The 19,421-nt window shown below is 41.9% G+C and overlaps 1 protein-coding gene across 18 annotated transcripts in view; it reads right to left on the bottom strand.

Moving 5' to 3' along the window:
- The window catches only part of IPCEF1 (interaction protein for cytohesin exchange factors 1), a 210,930-nt gene that overhangs the window by 85,308 nt on the left and 106,201 nt on the right, over nucleotides 1-19,421 (bottom strand). For 11 of the 18 annotated variants that reach the window (XM_089332554.1, XM_089332556.1, XM_089332553.1 and 8 more), the window contains exons 5-6: nucleotides 1,476-1,515; nucleotides 678-847 (exon numbers count right to left, since the gene is read on the bottom strand). In XM_089332554.1, the coding sequence (XP_089188680.1) occupies nucleotides 678-847; nucleotides 1,476-1,515 (210 nt within the window). The other 7 variants (XM_089332557.1, XM_089332558.1, XM_089332562.1 and 4 more) reach the window with 4 other exon arrangements.

Here is a 19,421-nt window from a genome sequence, read left to right as displayed (position 1 = left end):
ACTAGCCTGTGAAGCAGAACACGATAGTGTATTGCCTATTGTAGGATAAATCAGGCAACATCTTGTCAAATGCTGTCCAGGCATCAGTTGTTAAATGCCACCATGGAACAAGAGGCGACAGTTGCCAACACAAAACTGGACTCAGGTCAGTGATTTCACATCAGTTCCCACAATGAAGGTCAGAGGAGAAGACAGGGAAGAAGACAGCAAAGGAAGAGAAATGGAAATAGCTTCTCCAAACTGAATCAGTTTCTACCCTTAATAGTTCCTAAAGCTAAGTCCCATTTTAGTAGACTCCAACAGTTAATATTAAGTGATGTCCACGAAAATCTAAAAACAACTAAGACCTTTCATGGAATAACATTAGAAGAACCAGAAGCCTCCTTTAGCAAGGATGTACATTGGGGGACACACACACACTCTCACACTCACATACACACTCACACACTTCCTCCCCAAAGGGTCATCCAGTGGAATGATCTTCTCCTTGGTGAAATAAAATAGACTAACCTACATGTCTACCAGATCAGACACAGTTCCTATAACTTATTTACCTATTTGCTCTGTTTCAAGTTCCAGGAATCAAAATTTGCTTTCCCACAGAGATCACCTGATGCATGACCTTTAATGCACTTTTGTTAAAGAGGCTGGCAGCAGGAGAAAGAAGGTGGACTCACCATTTGATTGCTGTACCAGTACAGTGACGATCCCTTCAGCACCACCCAGAACTTTTTCCATTTGTTGCTTAAGAAAGTTCCCTTTTCCTTTTTCTTGTACAGCCACCCTTGGCAGTCAGCATGTCCCAGATCTTTGCATGATATCCTCCTCCGACTCATCGTGAAAAAACCTGCAACAATTACATGAAGAGGAACAGAAAGTACTACCCTGGTTCATGTGACACCGTAGAAAGACAACTTTTAATTGCTTAGCTCCTAGGGGTTGAAATTTTCATCAAGATTTATGCAAAGTAAATGCAGAACAAAAAAAGGCATGCATCTTTTATTTTTATTCATCTGATGCCTAGAAGGTCTAAGACATGGCCAAAGAAACACTGAGACTAATATTGCAAGTATTAGTCTAAGAACACTATTCACCAAGAATAAGTTGAAAAAAATAAAAGCATGAGGCTGACAGGCACATTATTGCAGCCACAGAGCTCCTTTCAAAGATAATAGCAGTAGTTATGCAATAGATGTTGAAGGGTTAATGCCCACCTCAAAACACAGCTACTTCCCGACTGAGTGCCAGTGTCTCCAAGCTCTATTGACATACCACGAGGGACTAATCCAAATGAACGGCATGTCGTCATTTCTTAAAATCCATCCAAAAATAACCGAAAATTAATCTGCCGTCCACCTCCTGATACCAGCATTCAGACAGACAAAAATCTGATCCCCAAGAAGGTACGGAGGAGAAAATCCACACTCACTCGCACACACAGAAAGGGGATAAAGAAACAAAAGAGATCTAATTACCTTGAGTTTTCTTCCTCGGCTTCTGACGCAAGGGAACCTGCTGAAAAAGCAGGAAGGAAAGAAAAGAGGAAATTTCTGATTGTGTTGTAACATTTGTAAAGAGAGGAGGAGGGAGGAGGTGGCAGTGTTTATGAGCAGGGTGGAATCTAAAAAAAACTCTCCAAGCAGAGCTAAAGGAGAGCTACTAGCTGAGGCACAAAATGTGCTAATTAGAATCAATGTACATTGAGCTGAACCTGAAAAAAAATCTAACAGAGCATTTATCACTAATGTTTCCTGTTTCCACCCACAGTGCTCTCACTACTTCTTTAGTTATGATGGCAGGTTGTTCACTCGAGTTTTTAAAAATCATAAAGTATTTCCCCTTTGATATTTTTGTTAAAGGAAAAATATAACATGCTTCTTTTCATGTAATTTCTAAATAACAATGATTAAAGTTGGAAGATAATTGCCACAATCTCAAAATATTACAGATTGACTCGGACTATTAAGTTCAAGATCCAGCTACACATAAGGACATAGGGTTACCACACGAACTAAATACCCTCCCCCTCAAAAGTTCCCAATTTCTCTTGGTGAGATCTCAGTCCCACTCAACCCTCCTTATCAAGAAATTCTTACATTTTAAAAGATTTTATTTATTCATTTGAGAGGTAGAGTTACAGAGAGAGGGAGAGACAGAGAGAAGAGAGAGACAGAAAGAAAGGTTCTCCATCCGCTGGTTCACTAAATCAGGCATTCGACAACATATCTATAATGCACATTGTTTATAGTACAATTTAAACAACTCATGTAAAGTCAGACTAGGAAACAATGAAAAACAGTACTTTTCAAGTGATTCTATGTGCATGTGTCTCTTTATGTGTGTGTAGAGACAGAGAATTGTAGCTTAAAGAAGTTTTGATTTTCTTCCAGAATATCTAAACAGAGTTTATTTAGGTATTTTTTTTTTAGATTTAAAAGCAAGTTTATTACAGTCAGAGTCCTCCAGTCAGAGTGGCATTGGGGTGGTGGGCTCCAAGAGAGGCAAAACTCAAAGGCACTGTGGTAGTGGAGTTTTTAAGCACAGTTTTGAGGAAGAAGAAAAAAAAAAAAAAAACAGCTTGACATCCAAGCAGGGACCAAACCCATCAAAATACCTCCTTTACAATCTTATTTGCCCTGTCTGGTTTGTTCATAAAACAAAAAAGCCATCCAGAAGGGTGAGATAGATAACTGGCTTTCAGGATCAACTATGAGTTCAGGAGGACAAAATCACCACTCCCTTGCTATTCTCATTGTAAAATTGGGAATTCCTAAGGAATGGGGGCAGGCACTTTTGAACTTACTAAAGGTAACTTTTAGAGAAAGCAAAAATTTTGCACCCTAATTTCCACCAGGACTACCCCGACTACCCATTAACCCGTCTGACTCCTCACATTCCCTCCCCCGGAGGAAGGGACCCTAACTTCTGTTAGGGGAACTGGGCAATGACTGTTCTGGCTGTTTCATGCTGAAAAGGGGTCGAGTCAAGACAGGGTTCCAGCTGGAGGCGTCTTCTCCAGAGGGACGCGGTGCCAGCTTGCAGAGACCACTTCCATCCAAGGTCTCATGCACACAGCCATCTAGAATTTCATTGTTTCAAGTCTGGAGAAAATGAATCTAACAAGCAAATTAAACTCAGAGTCTAAAACAAAGCACAGAGTCATTATTAGAGGACTAAGAAAGGAGCTGTCTAAACCAAGAGGAAGTTTTTCCATTGAGAGACAAATGGAAACTGACAGAAGAGGGCCTGATAATAATCAGGTGGGCTTTAAGGCCTGGCCAGATCTGAGGCCCAGACCTATTTATCTCTTAAGATGGGCTACCAGACAAGGGAGGTATGAACCTTCCTAGGGAAGACACCCTGTTGACTTCATTACCCAGCTGCCCTAGGAGGAGAGCTGGCCTGAAGAGAAAGCAGGTGGCATCTCTAAAGGGAAATTTACAGTTCTGCCTGCAATGTTGCTGACCCTACTTGGCCGTCCCCTCAGCAGTAGTGGTTACTTTGGAAGCTGGGCTGAGTGAAGGGCATTTTCAGCTTAGAGCCAGCAGGGTCTGTGTCTCTGACCTGGAAGTCCTTGAACCCCAGGGCAGTTCCCTTTTCCAGTGACCCAGCTCTTGGCTGTCTGAGTGGCCAGGGCTCTTCATAAGCTGACTTTTGCTGAAGCCCTGGCTTTCGACGTCAAACACCAATGCCATTTGTGGTGGACTGGCCTGTTGGGTCTCCTTGATAGCAGATTACTGTGTAAAGCAGCCATGAATTGGCCTGCCACCTATTTTTACATTGCTCATGCTGCCTAACTTGCTCCTTTTCCTCCTGGTTTCTGGTAAAGGAGACCACGGAGACAGCCTTTAATGTCAACCAAGGGGATGCTCTGTCCCATCCCTAAACTTTGGTAGCCTGAGCTAGAAATCGATAGTCACAGGCATGTTCCGATAGTAGTTTTTTCTAAGAGGTAGACAAAGCCCACGAGGAAAGCTGTGTCCTCACTTTAGCATCAAACATGAAGAACCAGCTTATCTATAAATTTTGAGGTCATTAGTAAAATGTTTTCTTCCTTTGTTTGGTTTGAAAAGGGAGATTTTGAGGCATAGCAGTAAAGGCACCACCTACAGTGCTGGCATCCTGTATGGGCACTGGTTCATGTCCAGGCTGCTCCACTTCTGATCCAGCTCCCTGCTAATGCCCTGGGAAAGCAGCAGAAGGCTGCCAAAGTGCTTGGGCTCCTGCACCTGTGTGGGAGACCCAGAAGAAGCTCCTGGCTCCCGCTTCGGATCAGCCCTGATCAGGTCATTGAGGCAATTTGGGGAGTGAACCAGTGGATGAAAGACCTCTATCCATCTCTCCTCTCTCTAACTCTGTCTTTCAAATAAATAAATAATTCTTTAAAAAAAAAAAGAAGAAGAAAGAAGAGGGAGGTTTTGCCTGTTTTCTGTGTCCATGGCAAAGTAAATCTGACTGTGAAATCTAATTTAAGCGCTCATTTTGGCTATGTAATTTGGTCTTCTATGTGGCCAAGCTAATATTACAGAAAAATGTTAGCCATCCCTTTTATGAGGTCTAAAGTTCAAACTGTACATCCCAATGGAGAGTCTTTCAGAACTCAATCAGTTTCCCATCTTGAATAGAGAAATGAAGGAAAAGTCAGCCTTCCCCAATCACTTACTGTCAATAATTAATATCAAATGAAAACTTAGCAAGCTTTAACAGCTAAATAATAACTTATGGAAACATTTACCAGAAGGCCCAATGCCTTCTAAAAATTTCAAGACAACAGTACATGTATTTGGAAACATCGCTAAAATATCTAACACAAGTATAACTTGTTTGACCAGCAAACCCAAGTACAAAGATGTCAATGATGTAAACATTTTTAACTTCTTTCTACGAACAAATTTAAAACATCTGATACAGAGATTCATTTAGGTCACATGAACCAAAAATCTATCTTCAATTAATTTAGCAGATAAATTTATGAGCAATATTTTATCTAAAATCCAATAAAAACAGAGCTCACAATAAATTTTCCCATGTAGACAAAAGTATTAGGTTTAAATCCATTGTTATCAAGTAGAGAGGTTTTTTTAAGTATACAATTGTAAAGTAACTCTAAACTTTGTTATATAATCTCATGGCATCTTTCAATGTTATTAGAGATGCATTTGGGTAGTATTCTACATATCTAGCTATTCATCTATATATTCTACTATATGTTTTAGGAGGGTATGTGGCATGTATATAGTAGAAATAGGATAGGACTTTAAAATCCAGAGCTCCAGAATTAATTCAGAGCTGTGACATTGAGCAGCTGTGTTACCCAAGGAAAAGTCACCCTCTGAACCCACTTCATCATTTATCAAATCACAATATTTGTAAGAATTTCAACCCTGTATGTCTGAAAACAAAACAAAAAAACCTTCATATAATCACTATCCATATAAAGGCCTCATAATATTTTTTTTTTGGATAAGTATGACGTGTGCTTCCTTTGGCAATGATGATGAAGTTAAAGAACTTACTTCCTGGGGAAATATGTATACCTTGGGGAATCCTGCAATAACTTTTTTAATTTAATGAATGTTAGGATAAAACCTTATTCCTGAGGAAATTAACCACCTGTGAGGAAAACAGGACACAGCAAAAGTAATAAATGCCCTAGGCTTCAAGCAAAGGTGGACAGGTGACAATCATGACACGTAGCTAGAACCTGAGCATACTATCACAGAAAGAACCTAGCCTCAGAAGCCGGCGCCGCGGCTCACTAGGCTAATCCTCCACCTAGTGGCGCCGGCACACCGGGTTCTAGTCCTGGTCGGGGCGCCAGATTCTGTCCCGGTTGCCCCTCTTCCAGGCCAGCTCTCTGCTGTGGCCAGGGAGTGCAGTGGAGGATGGCCCAAGTCCTTGGGCCCTGCACCCCATGGGAGACCAGGACAAGCACCTGGCTCCTGCCATCGGATCAGCGCAGTGCGCCAGCCACAGCGGCCATTGGAGGGTGAACCAACGGCAAAGGAAGACCTTTCTCTCTGTCTCTCTCTCTCTCTCACTGCCCACTCTACCTGTCAAAAAAAAAAAAAAAAAAAAAAACCTAGCCTCAGGTCCACTTCACAAGTATCCACAAGTATCTCCCATGCTGCTCGCTTCTTTGAACTTCCCACCAGTCCCTCAAATGGTCTGTCCCACCTTTTGTGACATGCAAATTAGAGCAGCAAACCCGGTTAGTGCATAGTGAAAAAACATATTGCCCAGATATGTATTCCATTTGGGCAGGGAAACTTAGCTGAGAGCCAGGCCTGGAGGCAAAGAGGAGGCTGTGTCAATTCAGATGGTGTTCAGATTAGGAAACCCCAAGAAAAGGTAAGACCCAGGGACTAGGAAGAAAGGGAGGCTATAGACTATCATTGTGAGAGGTCTCAGGCACCAGTGAGAAGATGAATAGTTCAAACCAGGGAGAGGAAATCCTGAGAGGACAGCTGTGGGACCTGCAGAGGGTTGTGGGAGATGCCACTCATTTCATTGCTGCTGGCTGGGTACCAGTGAGTCTGCTCCATTCATCCCTTGTGAGATGTTACCTAAGATCATCGCTTGGTCTTTGGCTGGATTCTTTTTATTATTTAAAGAATTATTTATTTATTTATTTATTTATTTGAAAGGCAGAGTGACAGAGAGGCAGAGGCATAGGCAAAGGCGGTGAGAGAGAAAGAGAAAGAGAGGACTTCCATCTACTGGCTCACTCCCCCAAATGACCCAATGGTCAGAGCTGGGCCAATCTGAAGCCAGCATCCAAGAGAGTCTCCCTCACAGGTGCAAGGGCTCAAGGACTTGGGCCATCTTCCACTGCTTTCCCAGGCCACAGCAGAGAGCTGGATAGAAGTGGAACCGCCAGGACACAAACTGGAATGCTGACACTGCAGGCAGCAGGTGGCTTTACCCGCTACGCCACAGTGCCTGCCCCCTTGGCTGGATTCTTAAACTTAGGTTAAGATGAGAAATGGGAATACAAAGCATGATTATACCAGTACTGCAACAGAGGGAGCACTGGCTCCAAGAAAGGGCCATAATCAGCCTATTTAAGGATGAAGAACTTAATTGTTGAGTCCACCATGCTCTGTCCTCCTAAAGGAAAGTATTACTGTCCAAAGTGTCTTTGTGTCCAGAAACAGACTGAATATGATAGAAATAACAAATTACAGGGAGTTTTGGTTTCATTTGACATACATGAATTTGAAACCTGCACTGGTTTATACTGCAAAATGAAAACAATCTTTGAGAACTTTAGAGAGTCTGAGACACATTTTACCTTCACAACAGGAAGTGGAACCCGCAAACTAGTCAGTTTCTAAAGATCTTAATGTGGTTTTTTCTCACTAGGTAAGTAAAAAAAAAAAAATCGAGCAAGCACCAGCTGGGCATTTTATGAGACTGTTTTTCAAAGAATAATTATCACTTGTTATCATTACAAATATTCAGAGCCTCATAAGGTATTTTCTGATACTATTTTCTTCAAGTTTGGATGTTGTAGTTAAAACTGAAGAATTATTCTAAAAACCTGAATTTGTCCTAACTTAGGAGAAAGATTTTTCTTTGAAAATATGTGTTCGTTTTTATTGAAGAAGTATACTCTTCTTTTGATTCTTTAAGATGGCTCAAAAATGTCATCTGGGGGCCACACTGTGGCATGGCAGGGTAAGCAGAATCCTACACTGGTGCCAGTTCCAGTCCCAGCTATTCCACTTCTGATCCAGCTCCCTGTGAATGTGCCTGAGAAAGCAGCGGAAGATGGCCATGTGTCTGCCCTGCACCCATGTGGGAGACCTGGAAGAAGCTCCTGGCTCCTGGTTCCACCCGGCCCAGCCCTGGCTGTTGCAGCCAGCTAGGGAGTGAACTAGCAGATGGAAGACCTTTCTCTCTCTCTCTGCCCCTGCCTCTCCTTCCCTGTATCTCCACCTTTCAAATAAACTAAAAGAAAAAAAAAAACTTCATTTGGCCACTAATCACTAGAAAATACATAGAAATACACAAAGGAGCCAGTATAAAATATAAAAAGTAATCTCCTTTGATAATGAATGATAAAAATAACCCCCAAGGTTATGGGTAAATTATATTAATGTCTAATTCATAGAGTAGTTGTTAAACATTACAGACACGACTTACTCTATGTTGTTCAAGGGAGCTTCAAAAAGTTCCTGAGAAACAGTTGTCAATAAAAAATTCAGCATAGGTTGCAAAATTTTTGCACCAAGTTTATTTATTGTTTAATTCCAGTTTTCTGTGAAATTTTCGAAGTCATTCATATTCAAGTTCACAGTAAGACAGGTTGTCATTAAATTGAATTTCACAGTGATGTTGGCCATTAATAAAAATGGTATAAAGATCTGCTGGTCAGCACGCTCTCTGCTTGCAGGAGACCGGATTTGTAGCATTTGCCTCTTTCTGTAGCACAACTTCTCATGTTTCTCACGTTCTTGATAGCTTCAAGCTAACACTGCTTTAACAAAGCCACAGCAATGTCTGATGATTTTGGAGACAAGCCAGCCTAGCACAGCACTAGAGCTGTTCAGGAAGCTTCTCTACAAACACCTGATGTCTCCACAAACATCCTCCCCTTCCTGGAAAACTCGGCTTTATAAAGGGAATTGTAAAACTTGCAGTTGGTAAAATTTTACCTGTGAAAATACATGGACAGCTTGTGTAATTTTTCAGTCTAACCACTTCAAGTAATAATAAATTAACATGAAATGAAAATCTCTAGTGGCAAATGGAGGCAGGTAATAGACATTGTAACAGATACAGTAACAAAAGCAAGGGCAGCTAAGAAACATGGGTAAACCTTGCAAGCACAGTGGTCAGCATTGTGGCTCAGTGTTAAGCCACTGCCTGTGAAGTTAGAATCCCATTTGAGTGCTGGTTTGAGCCCCAGGTGCTCCACTTCTGATGGAGCTCCCTGATAACGTGCCTGGGAAAGCAGCAGAATACGGCCCAATTTCTTGGGCCTCTGCTATCCACACAGGAAACCCACATGAAGTTCCAGGATTCTGGCTTCAGCCTGGCCTAGCCCCAGCCATTGTGGCCATTTGGGGAGTGAAGCAATGTGTAGAAGACCTTTCGTTTTCTCTCTCTCTCCCTTTCTCTATAACTCTTTACAATAAATAAATAAACAAACAAATCTTAAAAAATAAAAGCTTACACACATATCACGTTAACCATGCACCAGGTACTGCTCCTAATCTTTTCAGATCTCTGCATTGAGTTTCCACAGATATCTTTAATTTATATGCTATTATCATCTCCATTTTACAGAAGCGAATACTAAAGCAAATAGAGGTTGTATATTTTAACCAAAGTCACAAAAGTGAAAGGTTTAATGCAAATAGTCATTTCAAGAAGAAGACCCAGGACCCACATTGTGGCATAGCAGGTAAAGTGGTTGTCTGTGATGCTGGCATTCCACATGCATGCTGGTTCAAGTCCCAGCTACTCTACTTCTGATCCAGCTCTCTACTAATATGCCTGGGAAAGCAGCAGAAGATGGCTCAAGTGCTTGGACCCTTGCACCCACATGGGAGATCTGGAGGAAGCTCCTGGCTCCTGGCTTTGGCCTGGCCCAGCCCCAGTCATTGTGGCCATTTGGGAAGTGAACTAGAAGATGGAATACATATCTGTGTCTCTCCCTCTCTCTCTCTGTAACTCTGCCTTTCAAATAAATGAAAATAAATCTTTTTTTTTTTTTTTTTTTTTTTTTTTTTTTTTTTTTTTTGACAGGCAGAGTGGACAGTGAGAGAGAGAGACAGAGAGAGAAAGGTCTTCCTTTGCCGCTGGTTCACCCTCCAATGGCCGCCGCTGCAGCCGGCGCACCGCGCTGATCTGATGGCAGGAGCCAGGAGCCAGGTGCTTTTCCTGGTCTCCCATGGGGTGCAGGGCCCAAGCACCTGGGCCATCCTCCACTGCACTCCCTGGCCATAGCAGAGAGCTGGCCTGGAAGAGGGGCAACCGGGACAGAATCCGGCGCCCCAACCGGGACTAGAACCCGGTGTGCCGGCGCCGCAAGGTGGAGGATTAGCCTATTGAGCCACGGCGCCGGCTCGAAAATAAATCTTAAAAAAAAAAAAAAAAAAAAAAAAAAAAACAAGACCCTCAGAGTACTACAATCTTAATGGATTTTCTTTTATTGTTGCTAATTTATAAAGAAGTAGGGCGGGGAAGTAAGTGCTAGTGTAGGAGAGAAGCTGATGCCATGGTTTTTTCTACCTAGAAGTGAATCAGAAGAAGAAACAAAGGAAGATGGGCTGGGAAAAATGGGAGGAAGGAAGAGAGTGGAGATAAGGAGCTGAAGAAGAGCAGAAAGGAGAGATGGGTGCGGGACTGGAGGAAGAGGAAGATTAAAACCAAATGGAGAAAGCAAAGGAATACCAAGTGCCAGGAGTGATTCAAAAGTTTCCAAGGCTGGCTCACTAGGCTAATCCTCCGCCTTGCGGCGCCGGCACACCGGGTTCTAGTCCCGGTCGGGGCGCTGGATTCTGTCCCGGTTGCCCCTCTTCCAGGCCAGCTCTCTGCTGTGGCCTGGGAGTGCAGTGGAGGATGGCCCAGGTGCTTGGGCCCTGCACCCCATGGGAGACCAGGAAAAGCACCTGGCTCCTGGCTCCTGCCATCAGATCAGCGCGGTGCGCCGGCCGCAGTGCGCTGGCCGCGGCGGCCATTGGAGGGTGAACCAACGGCAAAGGAAGACCTTTCTCTCTGTCTCTCTCTCTCACTGTCCACTCTGCCTGTCAAAAAAAAAAAAAAAAAAGTTTCCAGCTTACACAACTGAATAAGTGACTTAGCAATATAGGTAGAGAAGTCAGTTTGAAATAAACCTGTACTGGTTCGGTGGGAAACACGAGTTTGATGTGTGTGTGAAGCACTCAAGGAGCTGACGTCTGGCAGCCCCTTCCCTACCCACACAATACAGTGGGTCACTGATGGACAGTTCCAACCAAACCACTATTGGGCAGGTCATCACTGACCTTCACCACCCAGTGATTGACAGTTCTAAGCAATCTTTGGTTTGACAGCCACTGCTGATCTGCCAGGGGACAGCTGCTATTGGTGCATATGACAGCCTGGCCTGGTCTGCATAACAAGTCCCCTCCTGTTCACCATCCAAACTTCCTTCCCTTCCTGTGTGTAACCCAAGTCTCCCTTTCTGTGCCCCGTGGAGGCGTGTCTCCCATGCATGTAGCGGAACCACAAGTTCCACAATGCTGTGACCTTGGAAGCCGTGCTAGCTTCCATCATAGCCATCACGGCTGCAGGATAGGTTCCACCATGGCCTTTAGGTCTTCATGACATCATTATAATTACCATGGTGTAGCGGGGGCACTTCCACTCCCATCATGCTTCTGACAGTCACATGACACTTTCAACACTACCTGAAAAGGACACAGAAATGGGCAATGCTCAAACCCTGCCCCCAACTCCATCCCGTTAATGAATATTCAATTGAGTTCCACCAGGGACATCATGCCCTGTGCCTCTGGAATGTATAGAAGGCCTAATCTTGTTGAGCCGGACTTTTTTCCTTTGTCAGGGGTTTTTCCCTTTGTTGAGAGCAAACAGGACACTGAGTGATTTTCCTGGGTGAAGGGTTATCTTTGCTGTCTTTTTGAGTTTTTGGCTGCACATTCCTGCACTACTTGGTTCTTGAGTTTGCACTTTTTTTGCTCTGAATGAATCCTGCTTTTCCATGCATCTTTAGGCCTCCACCTTGGAATTCTTTCATGCATGGAGAGAGGAACCTGCAATGAGCCTGGCTGGGAGTCCCCCAGCCAACAGCATGGGGACTTGGAGAAAATCTGGAATAAAGTTACAAAATGGTGAATCATCAGTGTATAGATAGCAGTAGACTTGAACTTGGATAAGATCACCTTGAGGACAAATAGAACGAAGTCTTGAAGTCAGTACGTGAAGGAAGAGCAACTGGTGTCAGACAGCAAAAGAGGAGCCTGGCAAGGAGACTGAACAGGCAAAGCCAGAGAAACAATCCAGAAAACAAAGGGAGGGAGCCAAGAGAAATGTGGATCCAAACCAGAAAATACTGCTGGCATGAGAAAAAAAAAAAAAAAAAAGTGCACCAGAGATCATTAGAGCTATTGGCAAAAACAGCTTTGTTCATTGTTATGTGGGGCTGGGAGACGCCAGTAGGTTTGGAAACAAACAGGAATTGAAGAAATAGACACAGCAATGCATATGATTCTCAGGAGAATCTTTACTGAAAGGGAGGCATGATAGCAGCAGGAGGCATGGTGCCAAAGGACAGAGCGTGCCACGTGCTGCCTCCAACACCAAGCTCTGCACTTAAAATCTCTATTTCAGCAAGAGACCACGACATAAAGGAGTTAATACTGCATCACCAGCCTCAACTATAGTCATAATCTGACTCATTGTGTATACATTTCTTTTTTTCATTTTTTGCGATGTTTTAAAGGAATAAGATATAAATATATTTTATGTCTCTGAATGCCTTCTCTTTCATTTCTCTTTGATACTCCCCAGGTTAAGCTAACCTAAAGGGAATGCTCATCAACCCCATGCACTTTCAGTGGCCATAAATAATATTTTAACAATACTCTATATAATAATATTAATATAGACAATTGATTTTCAATATTGTGGTTTTGAGCATTTATGTTGATGCATGTAATTCTAGTTCATTTCGATGGTGTATAGTATTACAATTAATAAAAATGCAATTTATTCATTCATTCTCATATTGATATGCATTTAAGTTCTTTACCATTTTCCACTAAGACTATAATATTGCCTTTAGCAACTCTGGATAACTAATGTTGTGCATATATGCGGGTATTTCTCTGGACTAAGTATTTATCTGAGAGTAGAATTGCATGGTGATAGGATATGTGCATCTTCAAGTATTTGATATTCCCAAACTGCTCCCAGAGTGTCCTATTTATAGTCTCTCCTGAAATATATACAATTTTTAGCTCTCTACTACCAGGAATGTATTTTTTGATTCTTGCCTCAGTTTCAGAATTTCCCTAAACCTCCTTCTACCAATTTCTTTTTTTTCTTTTGTAATTTCTGCTCTTGATTTATTATTCTTGTTTTTTTACATTTCTTTAAACTTACTGTTATTCCTTTTCTACTTCCTAGAAATGATGCTTACTTCATTTATGTTTATTCTTTGTTCTTAATATATTGAAAGCTATAAAGTTACCTCCGAACTCTGCCTACATCATCCTGTTTTTCATTCTCATTTTAACATTTCTAGTTATTCAAATATTTGTAAATTTCTTAACATGAAATATTTTATTAATTTTTTTCTTTTTGATTTCTAAATTTTGCTCAGAAAACATGATCTACATAACACCAATTTCTTACAATGTATTAGCATTTATTTATGACTTATTACATAGTCAAATCTTGTAAATATTCTACAGAAACCTTAATCAAAGTTGCTAATTTTGGTTTCCAATGTTTATGTACATATTTCTACTTAATTTTTGTTGTTGAAATTATAACTTTGTTAATATTTCTATCATTTTATTTACAACATTTCTGTGTTAGTTTTTGTTATTTCTTAGAAGCAACATATAGATTTTGATATTTTAAATAAATTAAGATTACTTGTGCCCTTATATCTGTGAGTTTAGACTATTTACATTAATTATTTTTATTTTTTCAGTTTATATTCACTTTTTTCCCTTTCCTTTGCTTAAATGTTGCCTCTTTAATGTTAAATTTAGCATTTGTAAACACAACGTGGATATAACACATGTATCAGTACATTTTAACTTCTGCTTAAATGCTTACTCTCCTGTTATTACAATCTATATTTACATTTTTGCACTGAAAATATAAAGAATAGTATTCATTACTCATAAATTTATTGTGATCCAATTGCTTTATCAAAATCATGAATCATAAGTTTATTGACATATTTTGCCAGTTTCTGCTATAATGTTTGTTTAATTTATCACATATATTTCCACAGGAGTCACTTCCTTTTAAAGATTTATGTATTTATTTGAAAATCCGAGTTACAGAGAGAGAGAGGGAGAGACAGAGAGTGAGGTATCTTCCATCTGTTGGTTCACTCCCCAAATGGCCACAACGACCAGGATGGGGCAAGATCAAAGCCAGGAACTTCTTCCAGGTCTCCCACAAGGGCTCAGGGACTTTGGCCACCTTCTGCTGCTTTTTCTAGGCCATTTAGCAGGGAGCGGGACCTAAAGTAGACCAGTGAGAACATGAACCGGTGCCCATAAGGAATGCCAGCACCATAGGCAGCGGCTTTACCTGCTGCAATACAATTCAGGCCCTGGGACTCTTTTTTTTTTTTTTTAAGGATTTATTTATGTATTTATTTGAAAGTTAGAGTTACACAGAGAGAGAAGGAGAGGCAGAGGCAGAGAGAGAGGTCTTCCATCTGCTGGTTCACTCCCCAATTGGGCGCAATGGCCAAGCTGCATCAATCCGAAGCCAGGAGCCAGTGGCTTCTTCTGGGTCTCCCACGTGGGTGCAGGGGCCCAAGGGTTTGAGCCATCCCCCACTGCCCTCCCAGGTCATAGCAGAGAGCTGGATTGGAAATGGAGAAGCCAGGACTCGATCAGGCGCCCACATGGGATGCCGGCACTGCAGGCGGCTGCCCTACTTGCTACACCACAGCACCAGCCCCTCATTATTATTTTTTAAGATTTATTTACTTGAAAAGCAAAGTTACAGAGAGGCAGAAGCAGAAAGAGGGAGAGAGAAAGAGATACTCCATCTGCTGTTTCACTCCCCCAGATGGCCACAACAGCCAGGGCTGGACCAGGCTGAAGACAGGAGCCAGGTACCTCGTCTGGGTCTCCCACATGGGTTCAAGGATCCAAGCCCTTGAGCCATCCTCCACTGTCTTCCCAGGCACATTAGCAGAGAGCTGGACCTGAAGTGGAGCAGCCAGGACTCAAACCAGCATCCACGTGGGATGCCAACACCACAGGCAACAGCCCTGGGACTCAAATTTTATACTAGAGTACCTCTTTTCCTTTTTTTTTTTTTTTTTTTTTTTTTTTTTTTTTGACAGGCAGAGTGGACAGTGAGAGAGAGAGACAGAGAGAAAGGTCTTCCTTTGCCGTTGGTTCACCTTCCAATGGTCGCCGCGGCCGGCGCACAGCGCTGATCCGATGGCAGGAGCCAGGAGCCAGGTGCTTTTCCTGGTCTCCCATGGGGTGCAGGGCCCAGGCACCTGGGCCATCCTCCACTGCACTCCCTGGCCACAGCAGAGGGCTGGCCTGGAAGAGGGGCAACCGGGACAGAATCCGGGGCCCCGACCGGGACTAGAACCCGGTGTGCCGGCGCCGCTAGGCGGAGGATTAGCCTAGTGAGCCGCGGCGCCGGCCCTCTTTTCCTTTTAATGAGGGTCTGTAGGTAGAAAATTTTTAGTCTGTGTATATATTGTAATGCATTTTGCCCCAATATTAAATTACAGTTGAGTATAAAATTATTTTCACATGGCACTTTGAATAATGTGATCATTTGTCTTCTAATGTCTATTGCACCAGGGAGATTTTTGTTATCAATCTGTCATTCATTGAATAGAATCTCTTTCTACTCTTTTAAGGCATTTTCATCATTCCTGGTACTCTCCAGTTTTTCTACAGTATGCCTGTCTGGTTATGAACTTCAGTCTTCAGAGTAAACTTTGATTAGATAATTTGCATCTTTTCTGAAGCATGAAAAATTAACAGAGATCTTCAAATACTGAATTTTCTTTATCATTTTTCTCATTTTCTTCTTTTGAGACTAGAGATGAATGTTTTCTGTTGTATCTCAGTCCCTTTACCTTAATTTTTAAGTCTTTTTATCTCTCTGTCACTTGTGTCTTATATAAACTTGCAAAACTGATTCTGTTACTAATATTTTTGAGAGTGTCCAGTGTTTAATGTATGCTCTCATGATCATTCTATTTCAAGAAATATATTTTTTGTTAATATTTCAAATTTTTTCAAAACTCACTTACACTTTTCCATTTGTGACCTATTTTCTTCCAAAAATTTATAAAAAGATTCTTTGGACATCATAGTTAAATTTTCATCAGATTTTGTAGAGTAAATGAGGAAGTTATCTTCTAATCTTTCATTCTATGCCATATTTTTCTCACCAGTACTTCTTAATGTATTTTGGAATTTGTCTTAATTTCAGTTGCTATAGCAACATATGATACATCAGGTGTATTAAGCAACAAATAATTTATTCTCACAGTACTGGGGCCTGGGAAGCCTAGTTAAAGAGCTGAGAAATCTGGTAACTGGTGAGGGCTCTCTTCCTCTCTGTAGATGGCCATGGTTCACTGTGCCTTCACCCGACCAATGAAAAAACCATTCCTCTGTGTCTCCTCTTGGAAGGGCACAGATCCCATTCATCAGGGGCTTTATCCTCCCAAAGGCCCCACCTCCTAGGACTATCACACTGGGATGTGGGACTTTAATGTACAAATTGAGGTAAGGGTTTCAGACATTCAGTCCATAACAGAACTTAAGTTTACACAATTGCAAGTGGAAGGGTTTTATATCATTTCTTACTCCTGCTCTCTGACCCTATGCTTTCTCTCTCTCTCTCCTCTCTCTCTCCTCTCTCACTTCTCTCTCCTCCCCTGGCCACCCTCTTCCCTACCCCCTTTTCTTCCTTCACCTCCTCGTTTTCCTTCTTCTCTGAGCTTGCAACCCCTTCTTTAGCAATTTGGAGGTTGTCTCTCCTCGGTGCAGTGCCGGTCCAGTGATCACATCCTGAGGTAATTGTAGAGAATCTTGACTGTCCAATCATCCATCTAGCTGGTGACCTGGGTTGCTTCCTGATTGTGAGCCATGTCTGTTTTTCCTTCCTCTCTGGGTTCCTAGTTGTCTACATGTGAAACCTCAGGAAGTGGTTGAGCAACCATTTTCTCTTTTTATCTTTGAACTTTTCACAAATGGGGGAGCCCCCAATTACCCTTGTCACACAGAAGTGAACCTAGCTCACCCAGTGTTCAGTGGAGCATTTTTTACCACCACCTTAACCTGTAGCAGGAGAAAAACTACTTCCCACTTACAAATCAGGCGCTGTCTGGCCCATGGCTTTGGTCATGCTTGCTGCTTTGCCATTTCTGATCCACGGAGAGAGTTGCCATGTTTTTAAGCTTTTTGGTTTTCGATATTTTTCTAAGTTTATCATTGCTATATGTTTGAAGAAGATTGGAGGGTCCAAGTGTATACTCATGAAATTATCCTTGAATGGAAGTCAGTTATCTCACTCACAATATTTTACCTTAAAATCACAATCTTAATGACAAGCTAGTCCCTTCTTATACTGGTATCAGTATACCACCAAAACCTACCTCCTCTCCTGGTACCTTAAACTTTATTTTGCAGAAATAGCAGTTTTAATACCCTCATGCTTTTAAGTATGTTGTTTCCTTCTACCATTCTTCTGCTGGTTAATGGTTCATCTTCCCAGTCAAATTACTCCTCTACCATGAAGTCATCCCTGACTTCAGAATACGGTTTGCTCTTATAATGGTCTCACATTCCCCCAATGTCATTTACCTGTATTCACTGTAATAACTGGTTTATGTTACTTCCTAAAGATCTTCATGATGAGTACTATTTCTATTCTCCCTTTTACAGATGAGGGACTTCAGTTTGGTGTGGTTAACCCAGAGATCATGCACAATTAGTAGCAAAGCCAAGACCAGGACCCAGTCCAATAATACTCCCGGTCTATTGTTTATCTGCATGGTACTCTGCTTCTTCCGTCTTCTATATTCCCACAATGCTTTGCGGATTGCTTCCACAATGGATATCATAACTTAGCTGCTTATTTTTCTTTGTGGTGCATATACTGTAGTAACACTATCCACCCACTGGCTCAACCCAGAACCAATGAGTAATCTCATATCAACCCTTCCCCCAGCCCACACATTTACTCAGTCACCATGCCTGTCCGGGTTACTTCCTAATGATTCTCAAAACTTTCTTCCCTCTCATCTCCATGATTGCTGCTTTAGATCTTAATCAGTTCTCTCATATACAATGACCATTTCATTCCTGATATCCCTGTTTATAATGTACATGCAGCACACCACTGGACAATTAGACTTCACCTTAGAATATGTCCATGACTGGCCAAAACCCCAAAATAGAATTGCTGTTCTTGAGCCTGCTATGCCCTTAAAATCTAGGGCTTAGCCCCATATTGAACACACAATGAGCACTCAAAAAATATATAATGAAAAGACTGTGTCTTCTATCAGTTTTTACCTCCTATAATACCTTCCCATGTGTCTATCTCAGCATGGAGATTTGGATACATATCTAGAAAACTAACTACTGCTTGATTATTTACAGATACAAAGTACCTCTCCCTAGTAAATAATACTAGCAACATGAAGTTGTTCCAATAGGTTTCTCATCCCAAAAGTGGTAGAGAAAACCCCCTGGGATAGACTGACATTAAACTTGAACTCTGTGGAAAATTGGCTGTTGGTATTTTCTAGAAGATACAATGGACTTTTGCTAAACAAATCTCTAGTTTTGCCTAAAATACTGTTTCCTTAAAACCCTCAATACCTTTCTCCAGTATCATGTTTCAACTTCACCATACCAATACTGAGATCTGGATCTCAAGAAATAGAGAATGCATGGGGCAGAGGTGGCAAAAGGACAGGAGTTTGCAGGGGTAGCTAATAAGCCCTCCTACTCCTCAGAGCCTCTTCCCCAGAAGACAATCATCTCTTCCACTGGAGATGTGTTAGACATGTGCACACAGCTTTAGCAGTTATTTCAACTTGGGGCGATGATCACGTAACCCAAAAACAAGCTGCCAAAATTTCAGCTGCTTTCAGTTGATCAGAAATGTGACAAACTCCTCACTTTTTCCTTATGTGCTACAACATGCCTGAAGTTCACACCATGAGCACAGAGATGGAGAGAGGGGTAGAATGAGTTATAAGGGGGCAGATTTGGGGTCTGAGCTATTCACTGGATATGGTCACAGAAAGAACAGGCCATAGGTGTTTGGTGAGTCATGAACGCTGAACTTTCTTGTGAGACCAACACAGGAAGTTCCAGTTTGCTCTTAGATCTTCCCATAGATGAGAGTCCACACAGCAGCAATGAACTTCACTACGGTGCCAGAAGGAATTGGTCATTCACACTCACTGACCTTTTCCTCCTCAGCATGGAAACTGAGCGCAGGAACCGCGACCGAGAGGCATAAACTTTTTAGTTTCCAGAACAGCTTTTCACGTGACATTCTCTAGTCTGGCAGTATTTAATCAAGAAATTATATCTAGAGGAATTCCTCCTAAAGCACTGTGGTAAAGCCTTGATCTGAGATAATTCTGACATTTCTTCCCCAAAGGAACCATCCCTGAAATCCAGAGGATTTAGAAGTTTTGTATAAAATAATTA

Source organism: Oryctolagus cuniculus, chromosome 5, assembly GCF_051225735.1.
Source record: "Oryctolagus cuniculus isolate XC-2025 breed Fujian yellow rabbit chromosome 5, ASM5122573v1, whole genome shotgun sequence".
NCBI classification, from domain to species: Eukaryota; Metazoa; Chordata; class Mammalia; order Lagomorpha; family Leporidae; genus Oryctolagus; species Oryctolagus cuniculus.
This window is presented reverse-complemented; position numbering and strand designations above follow the sequence as displayed.